The following is an 18794-nucleotide window of genomic DNA, read 5'->3' on the forward strand; positions in this document are numbered from 1 at the left end:
TGCCTGGAATGTAGCAAGTGATACATAGGTGTTTGCTATTAAGGCAAAGATAGAAAATAATTAAGTGAAATACATAGTACAGCAGATGGTGATAAGTGCTTTTAAGAAAATTAAAGCCGAGAAGGGAGGAGTGGGAAAGGACGGCGGGGGCGGGGTGGAAGGCGGTTGGCACTGAAAATAGGGTGGTCTTGGAGCCTGGTAAAGAATAGACTTCCACCCTGTTTGTGCAACCACTGACGTAAGCTGCAACTTGGACATAAAAGGAAATGGAGGTGTCTTGGCCCCCAGAATTGAGGCATTGGACTATTAGAATGAGCCCATGGGCACTGCAAGCAATTGCATAATGGTGGTGTAAAAATACAGCCCTCGAGTAATCTCTCCCCCTCCCAGCTGTCTTCCCCGCTGGGCAAGACTAAGAGGCGAGGCAGAGCGAGGGCCAACCATGCCTGGGTGACTCACTCATTCCCACACGCACTGCCAGGCGGAGGCGACATGGCCAACACTCTGGGCCGTGGTCACCCAGGCCGCGGTTACCCGGACCTGAGCCAGCGCCAAGCAGGTCATCCAGTCCTCCCAGATTGAGATTTCCTGGACGAAAACATCCTCAGGTATCGCCCACAGCTGTCCCAGAGATAGGCGCGCCCACGTGCACCCCCAGAGGCATTCCACGCAGGCGCTCACACGCTTGTGTTTGTTCTCGCTTGTCACAGCCTCCTGCTCATGTACACACGTGCACATACCCACATGCAGTCCCCAGGCACATGCCCTGTCTATGTCTCACCCAGCTATGGGTGGGGTGGGGGGCAGGCACACACCCACCCTCGAGCTCCCGCACCTTCCAGCCATCTTCTTCCTGCATACCCGCACCTCTTAGCTCCATGGCCCCATGGCCCACCCCTTTCCACGAGATATGCTTCTTAGAGCTAGGCACACCTGTTTGTTCTCTGTTCCCTCTGTAGGTCTCATTCCTTCCTGCAACCATGCCCCTTCTCACTCAGACAGACAAGCAGGCACACTCCTTCCCTCCCGTTCCTGGCCCTCCTTGCACAGAATTCCCAGGTCCACACACGTGCACACACAGGTTTTTCCTCTCCCATGTGCACTCGCTCTGTTTCACGTGCTCATCCTCTTTTGCATTTCCCCTCGCTTGTTCACTTCCTTGCTCATGTGTTTGCTCACAGTCACCCAAACACACTTACACATCCACACTCACACTCTGCCCCCTTCTGTGTGTAGGTGTTCACATTTGTGTAGGGCACCCTTGCTGACACTGGGGCCTCTGCTCCCTCCTGAATAGCACCATGCAAGCCTAGCCTGGAACCAGTGGCTTCCTCAGGGGCACAGAGCAGAGGAAGGAGGTGGATGAGGCAACAGTAGGTGCTGGTCATGGCACAGTGTCACCACGAGTTGCTCCCTGTGTCTCCAGCAGGCAGGTTCATGGGCTGGCCTGCTCCTAACATTTATAGGGACCAAGATCAGACTGCAAATGGGGCCCCTAGTGGTGTGCCACCCCCTGCTCGGTCCTGCACTTCCAGGGCCCTTGTGTGCATGCATGGGGCACGTTCATCTGCACATGTAAGCGTGCTCCACATGCCACCCCCATAGCTGACCCTTGGGCATCTCTCAGACCTAAAGATACCCAAGTGGAAGGTTATGTCCACACTCAGAAGGCTTTAGATTTTTATGCATTTATGCAGGCTTCAGATCATTTGGGCAGAGAGTTCTGGAGTCCCAGTAGCCAGAGCATGGCCTAGAAAGGAGGGCCTGGGCACAACGCCTGAGCCCTGTGGACCTCTCACCCCATGGGGAGTGGCATGGCCAGAGGAGAGGGAGCATAGGGCCCGGGTCTAAAGGCAGCACTGTTCTCGGGAACAAGGTGCCCCCACAGCCCTCCTACAGCCAGCAGTTGGTTGGAGCGATGGCAGTCACTGCCACCCTGAGAGTTAAGTGTGTCATGATTAGCTGGGCCCGGGCAAAGTTGTGAGTAGACACCGAGGGCCTAAGTAGGCCATTGCCCATTTGGTAGGAACAGCTGACTTCCTCACACCTTAAGTCCTAGGACCTTGAAGGCTACCCCCAGCCCAGCCCTGGGCTCTGTTTCATCAAGGGTATTAGATGGACCCTCCTCTGAGGAGGACATAGCAGGAGACCACTGCCCATCCTGGGTGACCTTTTATAAAGCAAAGGGGAGGCACGTATTGAGGAAATCTCCGTTATCCTAATCATGCAGTGACTACCCCTGGCCATCAGGAAGGTCAGGCCGTAGCTTTCCCAGCCATCCCATCATGACGTGGATAGGGTCTTGGCCAGAAGCCAACAAGGGCCAACTGAAAAGGCAGCCTGACCTGTTATCGATTTGACAAACTTTTATTTAGCATCCACTTTGTGCCCAGTGCTGGCCAGGCACTGGTGATACAGTGAAGGGTAAGGCAGGCCTTGTCCCTGCACAGGGTGCCATGGAAGGGTGCAAAAATAATGTCACCTTCTCCTGGAAGAAATGGCCCTTAAACTCTAACCTGAAGGGTGAATGGGGTTTTTGGTTCATGTCTTGAGGAACCGGCTATCAAAGCATTTTAAGGAACAGTTTAACCTCGGATTGGGCCTTGCCCCCCTAACCTGACAACTGTTGTTCTCACAGAGCCCCCTAATCTGGTGCCTGGTACTGGTTTAGACAGGCCTGGGAGCAGGTGCAGGAGCCCAGATGGACGAATGTAGAGACGACAGACCTGGATAAAGTATTTTTACTGAGATGGCACTTGTATCGTACCATCAGTGCTCAGCAGCTTAGGTGCTATTGACTTTTCTTTGTTTAATTGATAGCTCTGTTTTCATTCAAGAATTTTAATGCATTTAGAGGTTTATTGTTTATTGTGGCTGATGGCACAATGAATTATCTTTGAGTTGTCACAGTCCGCTTTTTTTCCAGTTAGCAGCATGTTTTTCTTTGTTGTTAATGGAGGTTACAGGGATTGAACCCAGGACCTCAAGCATACTAAGCATGCACTCTACTACTGAGCTATACCTTCCCCCCTAATTTGAGTTTTCAGAACAGAAATTAAAGAAAAACAAAGCACCATTTGGATGTGCTAAGAATTCGAATTTAGAGGGCAGTATGTAATGATATCATTGTATTGAGGAGAGAAGTACCAACCCGGGTACTCGCCGGTCAGCGACGGTAGAGGTTAACTATTCTCAGACACCAGGACGGATATGGAGGCAGGAGCCCATGTAGCTGGGTCTTGGGGTTCTAGGGGAAGACAGACCTGGGTTCCAGTCTCAGCTCTGCAGCTGACCAGCAGCATGACCTCAGGTAAATAGTCTGAGTGCTTTGAGCTCCAAATTCTTCACTCTAAAGTGAGGGTGGTAATATGATAAGATCTTCTCAGAGATTTTGTGAGAATTAAATGAGCTGATGCATATAAAATGTTGATTACACAGTGCTCGAAAAATGATAGCTAATAATGATGGTGACGGTTGTTCCACGATGTAGATGTGAGCAATAACAACAACAAAAAACCTTTGCATGTTCCCAGGGCCCAGGCATCAAGTCCCAGGCCAGTCCTTTAGAAATGGAGTGGATAGTACAGTTTTGCGAGTCTTTCACGACTCCCTACCGCAGGCCTGGGACCTCACAGAACCAGCAGACACATGTCGGAGTGTTGTCTACTTGCTGAGTCAGGTGGGAAGAGGGACCAGACTTGCTGCAGAAGCCAATCACCCGTTTTCCTTCACCAGCACAGAAACAGTTCTGATACTCTTGGGTTACCTGGATGTACGGTGAGTCTAGAAAGAGAGTCTTTGCAACAGGAAGAAAGAGGCCATCTGGTTCAGGCCCCTGCCTCCACACAGGCAGATGCTAAAGCCCTTTCAGATAAATGGACATGCTTTGTATAACTAAGATACGCGTAATGGATGCTGTCAGCTTTCCCCTTGGCCTGGCCCGGGGGCTAATCACCCCAGCTCTCAGGGACTTCTTTATACCTTAAAAAACAAAAACAAAAACAAAAGAAGCCTCTTCCTTCCTTTTAAGTTCATTTCTTCTTTTCAGGTCCCAGCATCGGCTTTGGTTATCTATTGCTGGCTAACTCTCCAAACTTAGTGACTTAAAACAACAACCATTTTATTTGTCTATGATTCGAAGGCTCGTGCAGGGCTTAGCTGGGTGGTTCTTCTGTTCCCTGTGGCATCAACTGAGGTCATTCACTCAGCTGCACTTACCTGGTTCTGGGCTAGAATAGAAGGTTCAAGAAAGCTTTTCTTACACATCTGGCACCTCGGTGTGAATACCAGGAGGCGGGGATCATTCAGGCACCTTGGAGGCTGTCTACCATACTGCTTAAGGGTTGAGTCCTTGAAATCCAAAGAGGCACATTCTCAGGATATTCCTATACAGTCATCCCTCGGCATTTACGGGGGGTTTGTTCCAGGACCTGCTGCAGATACTAAAATCCACCGACGCTCAAGTCCCTTATATAAAATGGCATAGTACAGTTGTGGAACCCTCAGATACAGAAGGTGCATTATATACAGAATGGTCTATGGGGGAAAAGAATCCACACACAAGGAGAGAAAAAATACCAGAAAATATATCTAGAAGAAACCAGTGCCTTTCTCAGTGTGGTAGGATTATGGATGTCTTGGGTCTCCTTTAGGCTTTGACAGGTTTTTTTCCACTCATATTTTCCAAAATCATTTTTATAAGATTGGCCACCCTGAAATATTCATTCATCCTTGCCAGGCAGGAGTGGTAGCTGGGAGGAGTGGGGGCCCTCCAGAGTGAGTCACCTCCCTCCAAGTTGGGTTGCTCAGTCTGGCAGGCCCAGAACCTGGAGCTGACCCGGCCCCAGGGATCTTCGTGGGGGCTGGTTGATCCTGCAGGGGCATCTGTGAAGACAGTCACCAAGGCATGGAATCCCCCTCCCCCATAGAAAGCCAATGAAATGACTCATGTCATGTCGTGTTGGTGAACAGGCTTAGAGAAGGGGAGCCTCAGGGGTCTTTGTTCTCGCTAAGTCCGTGAGCCTTTCCTCCTGCAGGGGTATTGACTCCGGCAGCCAGAGCGCCTGCCCTAGGGCACAAGGAGCAACTCCTCTCTCTACAACTCTCCTGTTCCAGGTTGCAGACAGAATGAAGGGTCCTCTGCTTTCATTTATTCTCTCCCCCTTGGACCTTGGCCCAACTTGCAACTTAGCAGTTTGGTTTTGTTTTTATTTCTTTAATTTTTTTTTATTTTTTAGTGGAGGTATTGGGGATTTAACCCATGACCTCGTGAAGGCTGAGCATGCACTCTACCACTGAGCTATTTCCCTTCCCGGGTTTTGTTTCTATTTGGAGGAGGAGGGGGAAATGATTGTAGGTTTTAAAGTGTTGTCAGTCATGCTCTGTGCATGGCCCTGTTATCTTGAGGGGTCCCCACAAAGTCCCTCTCTGGTTTCATTCATTTACTTATTCTCCTCTTTTGCCTCCCACTGCCATGTCCCTTCTCCCCATAGTTAATGTGTTCTAATGTGTTTCATGTGCATTTTGTTTGCTTGTTTCTGTGTGCTCTTACAGAATAGGTGGCAATATTTTGTGTGCAAATACATTTTTTAAGTGTGTGTCTATTATGTTAGATCTCATTCTTTTCACTCAGTGCTCTGTTTCTAAAAATCCTTCCATGGTGCCACATGTACTCTGATCCTTTGCTCCTAAGGGCTGCCTAGTGTTCCTCATTGTGTCCTGCAAATGGCCTACCAGCTCCCCCAGGTGATGGGTATGCAGGTGCCCAGCTCCCCCCACCTCCACCACAGACAACACTGGAGGAAATTTGGGTTTACATGCTTCCTAGGACTATGTGAGAATTTCTTTGAGCAGAATCAATCATTTCCAGACTTTTCTACTTGCCAGACTGGTTCCAACAGCGAATCTGGGAGAAACTGGAGCACAGAGAGCCAGGAGGAAATGGTGTGGGTGGAGGCTGGGGAGATATGCAGGGGCCAGAGTGTACTGGGCCCTTATTGATGGCCATGGCAAGGATTTTTATCTTTATCCTAAAAACAAGTGCAAGCCATTGAATGAATCTAAAGCAGGGGCTCAGATTTTTTTTTTTTTTAAGCCAACAGTGAGTCTTTAGCCCTGGAGGAGCCCTTAAAGACCCCTGGGCACATTCTCTGAATTTACAGAAGGCCTCTGAGGCTCGCAGAGGCAGTGAGATGCCTGGGGTCACACAGCCCACTCATCACAGGGGCCTCTTGATGCTTTGCCAGAGTTGTAAATCTCCCCAGGTGCTGAGGGCGGCAGCCTCTGGAGGATTGGGATTGTCAGCACATCTGTCCCCAGAGGGGCTCGGGTTGTTCTTGCTCACCTCCTATCACCTGGGCTTTCCTAGACCAGGACCCACCGGGGAACCCCAAGCCAGAAGCCAGCCTTCTGCTGCCAGGGGGCCTGAGACCCTCCGATGCCCACAGGCAGCCCCTGTGAAATGTCCCATGCTGGCTTAATGAGTGAGAACCAGAGGGTTAAAGACATGCGTGCCAATCCTGGTTCTGCGGCTGACTCTCTGTTTCCTCATCTGTGAAATGGGAGGTGGAGCAAGAGGTTCTCCCAAGTCTGTCCCTCCCTCCTCACAAGTTTGTGCTCAAGTCTCAGGCCCTTGGGACCTCTGGTACCCTCCGCCCAGGGCCTCTCTGTCAGTTCTTTTAGTTCTCAGCGTGGGCTGGAGGGAGGAGGCACTGCACCCTCAGAGTTTCATTGACCCTTTTCACCCTTGTACTTCTGGGCCTCCGCTCCAGGGAGGCAGAAAGAACTGAGCCATTGTTTGCAGCAACAAAGCTGTTTGTAATTTCAGATAGAACCATTTTATTATATCCCATCTGAAGAGCACTTGAGTTGCCTTTTGTTTTGAAGGCTTGTTAGCATTTCAGATTTAATTAACTGATAGAGACTAAGGTGCCCCACTTCCGCCACCCCCAGCCCAAGCCCACTCCATCCACCGACCCCAGGTGCCAACCGGCAGCCTCAGAGCCGCTGCCCACCTTGGGGCAGGGAGCCCACTGTCTACCCCCGCCCCCCTGCTAGGGGCTCACCAGGCAGATGGAAGCAGGGTACTGCTGCCTGGCCCTCATGCTCCCCTCCCCTCCTCCCCCTCCTCTCTAAATTCTGCTGTTTACTGAGCGTTCACCGCATGCCAGGCGCCAGGCTAAGAACTGTGCATTTTTTACCCTATGATATCCTCAGACAGCAAGTGGATCTGTTGTCCAGAGGAGAGATGAGTCACTTCCCCAAGGTCACACAGGTAGTAAATGGCAAAGTCAGGCTTTAAACCTAAGTCTGTATGACTCTAAAGCTTTTGTTAGGAGCCCCTACAGGGAGCTTTCTCCTCAGAAACAAGCCACTTGTGGGGACAAGAGGAGCTGCAGTGCGGACTGGACAGGGCCAGGTCCTAGCGATGGTTCTTGTTACAGGCGTACCTCTTTGTAGCACTTAGCTTTACTGTACCTGGTAGGTATTGCGTTTTTTACAAATTGAAGGTTTGTGGCAACCCCCCATCAAGCAAGTCTATTGGCGCCATTTATCCAAAAGCATTATTTTTTTGTGCCTTAAGGGAGGCACTAGGGATTGAACCCAGGAACTCATGCACACCAGGCATGTACTCTACCCTTGAGCTATACCCCCCACAAGCATTATTTTTAAATTAAGGTACGTACATTGTTTATTATGACATAATGCTACTGCACACTTAATAGACTGCAGTGAGTATAAACCTAGCTTTTGTATGCACTGGGAAACCAAAAACTCATGACTCACTTCATTGCAATGTTCGTTTTATTGCGGTGGTCTGGAACCAAACCCTCAATATCTCCAAGGTACACCTGTTCTTGGAAATCTGCCTGCCAAGAACATCCACACGGGTCCCGTTCTTGCCTCTTGACGTGCCCCATTCCCTAGCACAGCCCACTTAGGGGTCTGCAGACAGCATTCAGCCTTCCTGCCCCACTGTCTCTTAGCGTCTCCCTCTTCAGACTAAACATCAGACACCCATGGTTCCCTGACCTCTTCCTATCGTCTTGGTCCCAATCCTGCTTTTCTCTGCCCCTCTCCGCTTGGGACCTCCCCCCACCCCCACCCCATGTCAGAGTATGAGAGACTGTGCCAAGGGGAGAAGGCCCGTCTCCCCTCTATTCTGGGATGGCCCCTGTCCCCTCTGTCCTGGAATGGGCTGAAGCTCTTCTCAGGCCGCCTTCCCCCGACGGGGAGGAGGAAGAAGCAGCCAAGGCCCAGCTTGGGGTGGCAGCGTGAAGTCCAGTTAATAGAGCAGATGCCGGACCCAGACTAACTGTGTCTGAGTCCTGGCTCTTCTGTCCATGAGCCACGGTGGCCTTGGGCTGGTCACTTAGCCTCTGGGGCCTCTGTTTTCCTATCCATAAGCAGAGGACAGTCCTTTTCTGTATCTCGTACAGCTCTTGTGGGGACCGAATGAGTCAGCGTTTATGAAGCAGTCACGGGCTGCCTGAACCGTGCCTTTTGCTGGACTTGCTAAGAGAAAGGACCCAACACAGCTCTGTGGCTGGGAGGGGGCCATACTTGCGTAGCCCAGACCTCAGACCCACAGGATTCCCCTTTGTGTTGGCCCAAGAACCAGGGCCTCTGGACTGAAGCAAATTGCTGAGGAGAGTTCTGGAGAGTTCTTCATCAGACAGAAGAGAGAATAGTGCAGCTGCCCACCCCCTTCTTCAGGGTCCAGCTTCTCACCTTGCTTGAGGTGAGTTCCCAGAACATCCACTTTAAACACAACACACAAATTAAAAGTCCCAAACAAATGATTTTGTGGCCAACCTCCTGGGCCTGAGGTGCAGGTCCCCTCCTGCTTCACTGGCCTGTCTGCAGAAGGGCAGGGTGATTGCTTCAATTCAGCATCCAGATTTCCTGAGCACCGGCTGTGTCTAATCTCTCTCACCCTCCCGTCTTTCACGTAGCCACCCAGTTCCTGGGAGGGGACACAGACTCCACCTACTGATGGGAGGCATGGGGAAGAATCTGTGAATACATTTGAAGACCACCACAGGGATTAAGTTACAGAGGAGTAAACAGCTAGCCCCAAGTTCATAAATGGTGAGCACCAATGTTCCAGGATCCTCCCAGGCCCAAATCAGTTTCCTTTTCCCAGGCCAGCCTGCCTGCCCAGGGAGTGCAGACGTGAAGAGATCCGGCCCTCAGCCAGCTTACCCTCCGGGAGGGATCAAGCACTCACTCACTGCCAGCCCAGGTCCCTGTCTGCCTGCTGCCTCCTTCTCTGTGGGTGCTGGCCTGATTGCTCACTGATCTGCAGGACTGCTGAGGTGGAGGGGCAGTGAGGAGCCAGTGCAGGTCCCCAGAACCCCACACCCACCATCAGTTTGCCTTTGGCCAGAGGGACAAGATTTTTTCACCAGGGCTGTTTCACCCCTACAGTCCTGCTGGTCAGCATTAGGATTGAGACATGAAACACCTGAGGGCACAGAGCAGGTGCTTGGTAAATGTTGGCCAAGTGAAAATATTATTTTGGGGGAATCTTCTTTCCCCATCACATCCCCTTTGACTCTGAGTTTACCTTCTACACAACCCCTAAAAGGTAGCAAAAGGACACCTCCTGTCTGCCCCCATGAGGACAGCTACCACAGCAGTGCCCATGCCCAGTGAGGCCAGCCACTCCCTCCCAGAGCCCAGGGCAGCGCTGAGACGTGTGACGATTGTGGTGACAGCAATGGCCGATTGGGCCTCTTCCTTCCAGACTCTTCACCCCTTGGCCCTTCTCGGTTTCCTTGGCAACACCTCCCTTGGTTCTGCATTCAGGGCCTACCCAAGCAAAAGTTCAAAATAGGCCTGGTAGGTGGCCCTCCCCATCCTCTTGTGGGTTTCCAGAACTTTCTATGGAATCCCAGGAAGATCATGTATTGTGGAGGCCTGGGTTCAAATCTCGGTTCTGCCATTCCTGACTCTATGACCCTGGGCAAGTCACTGAACCTCTCTGTGCCTCTTTGGCTTCCCAGGGGAGGTGTGGACAGTCATGTCAGCCCAGAGCCTGGCTGTGGGTGTAGAATAGCTCATGATGTGCCTGGCTCAGGGCTGGGGGAAAGGGAGCATAACAGGGCGAGTCTTCCCCGTTGGTTGACCCCTCCGCAGGTGGGCACTGTTACAGAACTGCCCAGGCGCCCCTCCATCCCTCCCACTCCCCTCCGTCCCCACAGTGAGGCAGGAGCAATGATCCTGTAAACAAGTGTCCTTATGTAATAGGGGGACTTCTAATGGTGCGGTGGAGCCCCACTCCATCTCCCACAGAGATGTGGCCAGGCTTGTGGGCACACGACGGGATGGGAGTGTTGGAGATTTCTTAAAGACGACGTGGCGTGGAGAGCAGATCACGTGAGTCAGTCTCATCTGGTGTGTTGGTTAATGGTTTTGGGGCTCTTGCTGCAGACTGCCTGGGTTCTAGTCTTAGCTTCTACCCATTTATTAGCTGACTTTGGCCAAGTGACTGAACATCCGTGTGCCTCAGTTTCTTCATCTATAAAGTAGGAGTAAGAGCAGCACCTTCTGAGGAATGTGATGAGGATTCAGTGGGTTAATGTACATGAAGTGCTTCGAGCAGCCCCTGCACCAGGTGCTCTCAGTAAGTGTTTGCTGGTTGTGGTCCTGGCTCTGCGTGTGGCTGGTGGTTGACCTATGGCAAGACACTTTCTCTCCCTGGGCCTCAGCTTCCCCATCTGACAAACTAGACTGGGTGCCCCTCAGGGCCTGTCAGTGGTTCTAGAAGCCTGGGCAGGACTGAGTATGGTGTTCTGTTGGTCAGGGCCCCTGTGACTGTGTGGGCATGGTGGGGAGGTCCCTCCTGGCCACGTTAGGGAAGAGAAGAGCTGAATGGGACAGAAGCTCCCTCCTCATGTGAACAGGAATGGGCAGAGCCAGCCTTTGGCTCCAGTTCCAGTGGCTGCCTGGTGGCTGGCCTCCAGCAGCTCCAAGGATGAGTCACTGATGGGTTCTTGGGCTCCTGCAGCACCAGCCCCAGGGCACACGGTGGTTGCAGAGCTGAATGGTGGGGTGTGGGTGCTAGGAGAGGGATCATAGTGTTTCCACATGCCCCAGGTCTTTGCCTCCGTGCCTTACCCAGGTGCCCTGCCTTCTGTTGCATCTTCCTTCCATATGATACAGCCTTTGAGGAGCCATCAGCCAGGATCAGGCACAAAAGCTGCCCCATCACCCACAAGCAGCTGGTTAGGGTTCAAGGACAAAGGAACTCCCTCCCTCCCTCCCAGACTCTCGCCATCTCCCTGACCTTGCTGCCGTGACCCTTTCCTGAGAAGCCGTTGGGCAAAGTGGAAAGATCACTTGATGTCAAGAAGGCCTGGGTTTGCATCTCAGGTCTGCATGTACCTGGCCAAGCCACTTGACCTTGCTCAGCCCAGTTTCTATGCCTGGAAAACCCCCTTCAACCTGTGCAGGAGGCAAGCCTGGGGCTCTGTCACTGTCAGCAAGCTGCCTCTGAGTCAGGGCTTCGTGCGTGGCAGAGCTGCTACCTCGCTGTGAACTGTTGGAAAACCAGCCCTTGATACAAGCAGCCGCCTCTCACTGGCAAAATGGGGTTGATGATGCTAATGTCTACCTCACAGGGCTGCCGAGGGAGCAAAGGAACTGCGTGTGCACGAGCACTCTGGGAGCGGCACAGAGCCTGCCCAGTGAGCTGGCATTCTCCCAGAACAAGACAGCGAGTGGAAGGGGAGGAGGGCAGGGCAAGGAGAAGGGCTGGTGTGGTCTCTAGGAAGGACCAAGGGGCCCCGGACCTGGGTGGTCCCTGTGGGCAGGCACTGGCTGTTCACTGCTGTGTCCACCAAACCTTGCCTGGCGCTTGGCAAATTATGTAATTGGTGCTCAGTCAATGTGTGTTGGACTCACACCTGAATGAGCAGAGACTGAAATCAGCCCGGTTCTCTACCCTCCAATTTCCACCACCTTATCACAGACCTCTGCTCCCCACCCCAGAAATCAGGGGTCCTTAACCTGAGGTTCATGGAGCCCCTCCAAAATTACATGCAGAATATACTCTGTGTGTGAAAATGTTATCTTCTGGAGTGAAGAAATGTTAGATTTTTACCTGGAAAAGCTCTTAAGTAAGCCCTGCTCTGAAAGGTAGGCATTAACTGGGTGCTCAGTGAGTACCCATCAGTTGGATTCATGCAGCCCCCCGGGGCTGCTGGCTACCCTGTAGATTTAAAAACAAAAAACAGCCTCCACCTTTGTCTCAGAGGGGTGCGCACAGGGCCCCGCCAGCCTGCAGTTTTTATTCCACCCCCATAAGGTGCCAGGCAGTTAACCTGCCGTCTTTCATATGCAAAAGTGATCTTCAGGCATCATCAGGGGCCTGTCTTCTGAGTGGCTGCTCTCCTGCTGGGTGGGCCTCGCTGAGCCTTGCGCTGGATCTCAGTCTCTTAACCCCCACTCCCCACCACGTGCATTTGGATGTGACAGGTGGGAGTCGGGGCCCTGAACCCGGGAATACTAGCCGGATCTCATAATATCTGAATTCAGATGTCGGTGACCTCTTTTTAAAAATATTTTTTCTCACTGCAAATAAATATAACATGTATGTGTATGCATACACATATATATTTATCTATGTACATACGTTCCTATTTTACTTGTTGGAGGAAATTTAGAATACATAAACAATGGGGAAAAATTCATTCTACTCTCACCCTTTCCAGAAAACTGTCATTACCGCCTGGCTTCTGTTCTTCCCATTTACCATGCAGGACATTTATTGAGCACTTACTGTGTGCCTGGTGTTCCCTGTGTGGCACACTCCACAAGGGCCACTCACGTTAACATCTCATCCCCCACCTTTTTATATGCACGTTTATACTTTCTTAATTTTTAAGGCCAGGGAGATCAGACTTTTTTGTAACCTTGCCTTTCACTCCATACCATGGAAATTTCTTTCCCTGTTATTAAATATTCATCTACAGAGTCATTTCTAACGGCAGTGTGATGACATTTTATTGCAGGCAGATTCCATGCTTCTCAGGCTGGGGTGCGTGTACCCCTGAGGGCAAAGCCACGGGATAAATGTAGAACATTTTCCTGAAGCATAAATTTGATTCGAAGTTGTGGGAGGGGGGAAAAGAAAACATTATTTTAAGATCGAAACAAGTACAGACAGACCATAGAGTAGAAGAAAGAGCACTTACCAATTTTAAAACAAAGCAGTGAAGTCCAAGATCATGTGACTTACTGTTTTCCCCCAAAGACCCATGTTCCCTATGCTCTGAGGACAGCAGAAACATCTGAGAAGCACTGAGTTCTCGTTCAAGTCCCTCTTCTTACAGGTAAGGAAACTGAGACCCAGGGAGGAGAAGAGATTGCCCACAGTCCACAGCGTGTGTGTTACAAGCCAAGCCAGATGGCCCCTGGGCTATACCCCTCCCACCCGTCCACACTTGCCATCACACATCGACTGCTTTTTCTGAGGGTGTGGGTGGAGAACTTGCCACTTGAGTAATCAACCCTCTGCTTATCAATAGTGGAAACACTTGGCTTCCTATGTGATCCGTCCTTTAACAGCAGCTTTTCCTTTTTCACCTTGCTGGCCAGGATCTGAGGTGTCTGCTCATGTGATTAGTAACTGTAGCCTCCGTTGGCAAAGGTAGATGCCCTTAGACTGCACCAGCAATTAGATCTTTTCATGTAATGCTCTGTACGGTAAACATGTGTCCACTGGTCTGTTTCACCCAGCTGACTTGAACCTTTTGTAGACAGGAGTTATGTGTTATTATTATAATCTGACATTTCTTGAGCACCTATAGATGCTAGGTGCCACACCGAATGCTTCATCTGTAGTATCTACTGTCTTCATCACAGCTTTCCAATGAACGTATTTTTATCCTCATTTATCACTTACCACTTATCATCATGCATTCCTTTAGGAAATGTCTGTCATAGAATTATATGCCAGGACTGGTGCTGGATGCTGTGGACAATCATGATGAACAAAACCGATATGCTCCTGCCCTCATGGAACTTACAGAGGACGGGGGAGATGATATGCAACAGAGAATTTTTACAAACTGTTGTGAGTGTGACATAGCTCAGCATCCACCCAAGTGCTCCGGTTTGAACCCACCTTGACCACTTATTAGCTAGATGACCTTGAGCAAGTCTCTTAAGCTTTCTGTATCTCATCTTCCTCTTCTATAAAATGAGGATAATAGTGTCAGCTTCATCGGGGTACCACGAAAAAATGAATAGATGAGCATGTGCAAAGCACTCAAAGCCGGGCTGTGCACACTCCAGGTGTGTTGTTTCTGCTGGTCGTATCAAGGAGAGGCGTGGGTTGCGAGGTGTGTATGATAGGGGTGGACCTCCTTCAGGAGACAAATGGTCAAGTTGTACAAGATGAATAGGAGTTAACTTGGCAAAATGTGTCAAGAGCAAGGGAGGGGAGCAGGAGGTTGGAGGGATTTCCTGGCAGAGGAGACAGACTGTGGGCTCACCTGAAGAACTGCCAAGGAGTGTGACTGGAGCACAGCACATGGGGAGCCTTACAGGGTCAGGTCTGGGAAGGAGAAGCCTGGGATGGAAATACTGGTATCTCCAGGACCTGGCTCTCTGCCCCACACTATTGATCCAGGTAACGGGAGATGCTCAGTAAATACTTGTCACGAGAGCAGGCAAGCATGCAGACCACTATGTTGGCCTCACGTGGCCTTGGTTGTGGGTGTTCCAGAAAAGGAGTCCGCTATCCCATACACACAGTGATATGTGCACTACCCCTTCCCCACCGTCAAGCTGTACACATCCATTTTGCTGGTCCCTCTCTTCTTGGCAATAAACTGAACCATGTGGCTTTGGGGAGATCCAACATCTGGGACTCACAGGTGGTGCTGCTGGAATCCCTCCATTCTACCAGCGCCTCAGATCTAAGCCAGCGGTGTTCAGACTTGTTTAGTAGTGGAACCTTGTGTTGAGATCATCTTAGAGGAAACCCAGTACGTGGAACGGTAGCAAACAGCTTCCACAGTCAAGGCCCAGGCACAGGGACTCAGCACTTGGTCACAGCTGGTGCACCTGAGGAAGCACTGGGGCTCCGTAGTAAAGCACGGTTAGAAAACCAAGGGATGAACCCAATTCTATTTTCGAGCTACGGAAATTGAGGTCCAGAGAGGAGGAGGTGACTCTCCCAAGGTCGTACAGACTCAGAACTGGATCCCAGACATTTGCTTTCAATTCTGCTAAGAGATTTTCCTCCGCATCATCCTGACCGTCCCCCATCCCCCCAGCCCAGTGTGGGGTCTTGGGGTGAGGGAGGGGCACAAGGTTGTGACCTTGTCCAGCCTCCTGTCCCAGTCGGCACAGCACAAGAGACAAAAACTCGGAGGGCACACGTGGGAGGGCTGTTCAGGGTCACGGCTTGGTTATGCTGCGTCTTTTTTTTTCTCTCTCTCTCTCTTTTAATTGAGTTTGAGGTGGTTGGTTTTTGTTTCCTTAAGAAATAGGAAAGAATGAAGCTGTGTAAACACCCCAATGTTAACTCCCTGAAAAACCTCCTGCCATTTTAACTCTGTTACTGGAGAAATAAAAGAGAAATAATTTGTCCACCCACACTTCGCTCTTTCTGACGAAGGTAGGTGAATATTGCCTTGCTAATCGAGGGTGACTGCTGGGAGTGGAGCCACGCTGACTGATCCCAGATTGAGAGGAAGCCACGCCACCGCAGAAGGAGCGGCCCGCCCGGGTCGGTCGGGCCCGGGTCACCGGCTGCGTGTCCGCCTTCCGCAGGTCTCCCCCAGCCGGTAGGGATGGAGGCGCTGGACCAGGCCGAGGGGCCCACGGCCTCGCAGAGAGAGATGCCACCGCCCCCACTTCCTTCACCGCCCTCAGAGCCAGCTCAGAAGCCGCCACCTCGAGGCACCAGGAGCCACTCCCTCAGTGTCAGGAGCAGCCTGTGCCTGTTGGCTGCCTCCCAGTTCTTGGTAAGGACATCACAGGCCTCGCAGGGCCTGGAGAGAGGGCGGGTTGAGGGACAGCCTCCACTTCCTCCCCAAGATGGCCGTCCGGGGGCACAGGGGTGGGGGTGATGGGCCTTCTCGGTGTCCCTCAGTGACTCCCAGCCCTCGGGCTGGTGTGAGGAGAAGACTGGAATTTTGAGCCGCAGCTTGGATAGCAAAGCCGCTCACACTCTGACCTCAGAATCAGGAACATAGCTGGCCCCTATCTCCTGGTCCTGCAAGGGTCCTTCTGAGGACTCCCTGTCTATCTTTCATATGGGTACCTGGAAGGTGAGGGGGGTCTCCTCTGGGAAGGGCTTTTTCTTGGCTCCATGAGCCAGCCTTTCTCCAGGGAGGGTCGTGGGGCCGTCTCCGGGCACATGGTTCCTGGGCCCTTCCCTCAGCTGCACAATCTGGACCCTGGGGGCCAGGCTGAGGCTGAAGGTGAGCTTGTGGGGGGAACATGGGGATGAGGAGCCCAGGCTCCGAACTCAGTGCACTGCCCCCACCCCCAACCCGCCCCAGCTCGCCTGCGGGATGCTCTGGCTCAGCGGCTACGGCACCATCTGGTCACAGAATACCACAGACCTGGTTTCCTCTGGGCTCACCCTCCTGGAGCAGCTGCGACCCTCGGTGAGTAAGCTCAAGGAGCCCCAGGGTAGGAGGGAGTGCTTGGGGGCCTCCAGTCTCACCAACACCTGCATGGGGCTTCTTTGTGTTCACAAGATACTTCCAGGCCCCCGAAGTGCTTCTCCCTGTCCTCCACCCAGACCAAGTCCAGAGTTTTCAGAGCCTTGATTTTGTCCCTGTTGAAACAGATGAGAACTCTGCCCACCCCTCTCATCAGTCACGCTGACCTGTTTGTCTGGTGTTCCCCAGGCCTGGCTGGGCATTAGGACTTGGGACATCCCCAGTCTGCTGCTGGTCTCTCTGGCTGTAGTCCTTGTCACCACCCTGGTAAGGCTCTTCTTGATCGGCCTCGGTGCTCCCCTCCTCTGACCCTGATTCCCAGTCCCCAGCTGCTCCCATTTGACGTACAGACTAGATGTTCTGGGTAGGGCTGAGGATAGGGTACCTGTCTCTTTTCACCAGTGTGCCCAGCCTGCGAGGAGAGACACTTTCTTTCTCAAAATTGGTTTGCAGTATTCTCAGCTGGAGAGAGGGGCTGAGGCAGGGAGAAGACCAAAGTAGGAACCCTCTACCCCACCGAGAAGGCTTCAGTCCACAAGAAACTGAGGGTTGGGAGGGAGGGGGCCGGGAGGACATGGTGGGGGTTGGAGCCTCCCGTCTAGGTGAGGGGCAGTGCCATGCAGACAGCTCCCAGGAGAGCAAGGCTGCTCCAGACAACATGAGGGGCATGGGGTCCAGTCCCGTGGGCACCCCATCACCCTGGGGGCTGCCGGCATGGTCCTAGGTCCATGATGCCATATGCCTCCAACTAGGTGTGGCACCTCCTGAGGGCTCCCCCAGAGCCACCCACCCCACTGCCCCCCGAGGACAGGCGCCAGTCGGTGAGCCGTCAGCCTTCCTTCACCTACTCGGAGTGGATGGAGGAGAAGGTCGAGGATGACTTCCTGGACCTGGACCCTGTCCCTGAGACGCCTGTGTTTGACTGCGTGATGGACATCAAGCCTGAGGCTGACCCCGCCTCACTGACCGTCAAGTCCATGGGTCTGCAGGAGAGGTGGGAGGGGTGGAGGAGGGGTGGGTTTTGTGGACCCTGGAGCTCTCAGCTCCTGATCAGAAGGACAGATGCCTGACTCTGACTCCCAGTGTCCAGGACAGAGCTGCCCTCATTGCCCAGCCAGTGTAGACACATGCTTTTTGGGTCTGATCATGTAAATCAGAATGCCCCAAGGTGCATGCTAAGAAATATTGTTTCTGCACATGAGCACATAGGCGTACACGGGTGTACACGTGTGCACACTCGAGCATACACCCCTCTGGTTTGGGTAGGTTTCTTTCCTGCAGGACTTGTCAGGGCCTTTAACATGCTTGTGTTCATTGTAGATCAACAAGGGTTGTAAGTGGCATTCCTCAAAGTCATCTGACCACAGAACCCTACTTGTATAGTGTTTCATAGTATCCCGCAGAGCACGCACTGGGAGGTGTCGACACCCCCTTTCCAGAGCCTGACTTGGTAAGCTACATCATCACATGAGTTGCCCACGCGATGTCATGTAAGGAGCACTAGACAAGGAGTCAGAAAACCTAGGCTTTTGCTTCAGTTCTGCCACCCGCTCCCAGTGCGAGCTTGGGCAGTTTTTGTCTCCTCTGTGGGACTCAGTTTCCCTTCTGTATAATGAGGGCTTTCCTGTTCTGGCCGTTAGACACTGAGCACAGTAGAGTTCGCTCAGTTTGCTCGTCCCTGCTGCCACTGTGCTGCCCCTGGGACCCCGCCTTCCCCTGGCTTCTCCTGGATGAGACGTCCTTGCAGACTGCCAGGCCCCAGGCTGGGATACAGAGAGTTGAGCCCTACTTCTCTGCTCTAGGCTCTACTGTCTCTGAGCTTCCCTGGGCCATGGCTAGGGACTGCCTGCAGCAATGGCAGGAGAGTGCAGGGAAGGGCTCTGTTGAGGTTGCCTTGCATGGAGCCTTTGGCCCTGGGCACTCAGTTTGCTGCTCCACCGCAGGCAGTAGGAGGCAGGAGACAGGCCTAAGCCTCCCAGCTGAGACTCGTGCCCCATGTGTCAGGAGTGATGCCGCCCCCACTCCTCTTCCTGGAGCCCACCTGGTTCCCACCCTCGTGTCTCCCTCCCTCATATTCCTGCTCCGAGGCCCCTCATTCATGGCCCTCCT

General features: G+C 52.3%; 1 protein-coding gene and 1 non-coding gene across 6 annotated transcripts in view; one reads left to right on the forward strand and one right to left on the reverse strand.

The window, feature by feature from the left end:
• PTPN5 (protein tyrosine phosphatase non-receptor type 5) overlaps positions 1 to 18794 on the forward strand; it is a 58841-nt gene that overhangs the window by 25580 nt on the left and 14467 nt on the right. For 4 of the 5 annotated variants that reach the window (XR_012509662.1, XM_074372257.1, XM_074372255.1 and 1 more), the window contains exons 3-6: positions 15787 to 15980; positions 16521 to 16628; positions 16875 to 16952; positions 17438 to 17679. Coding sequence is in view for 4 of the 5 variants with exons in the window: in XM_074372257.1 (XP_074228358.1) it covers positions 15787 to 15980; positions 16521 to 16628; positions 16875 to 16952; positions 17438 to 17679 (622 nt within the window). In the remaining variant the exon portion in view is untranslated. Of the gene's footprint in view, positions 1 to 13258; positions 13338 to 15786; positions 15981 to 16520; positions 16629 to 16874; positions 16953 to 17437; positions 17680 to 18794 lie in introns of all 5 variants that reach the window. The other variant, XM_074372259.1, reaches the window with a different exon arrangement.
• On the reverse strand, positions 7582 to 7653 carry TRNAT-GGU (transfer RNA threonine (anticodon GGU)). The gene has a single exon. It is a non-coding gene; the product is annotated as a tRNA-Thr (tRNA).

The sequence above is a fragment of the Camelus bactrianus genome, chromosome 10, assembly GCF_048773025.1.
Source record: "Camelus bactrianus isolate YW-2024 breed Bactrian camel chromosome 10, ASM4877302v1, whole genome shotgun sequence".
Lineage (NCBI taxonomy): Eukaryota > Metazoa > Chordata > Mammalia > Artiodactyla > Camelidae > Camelus > Camelus bactrianus.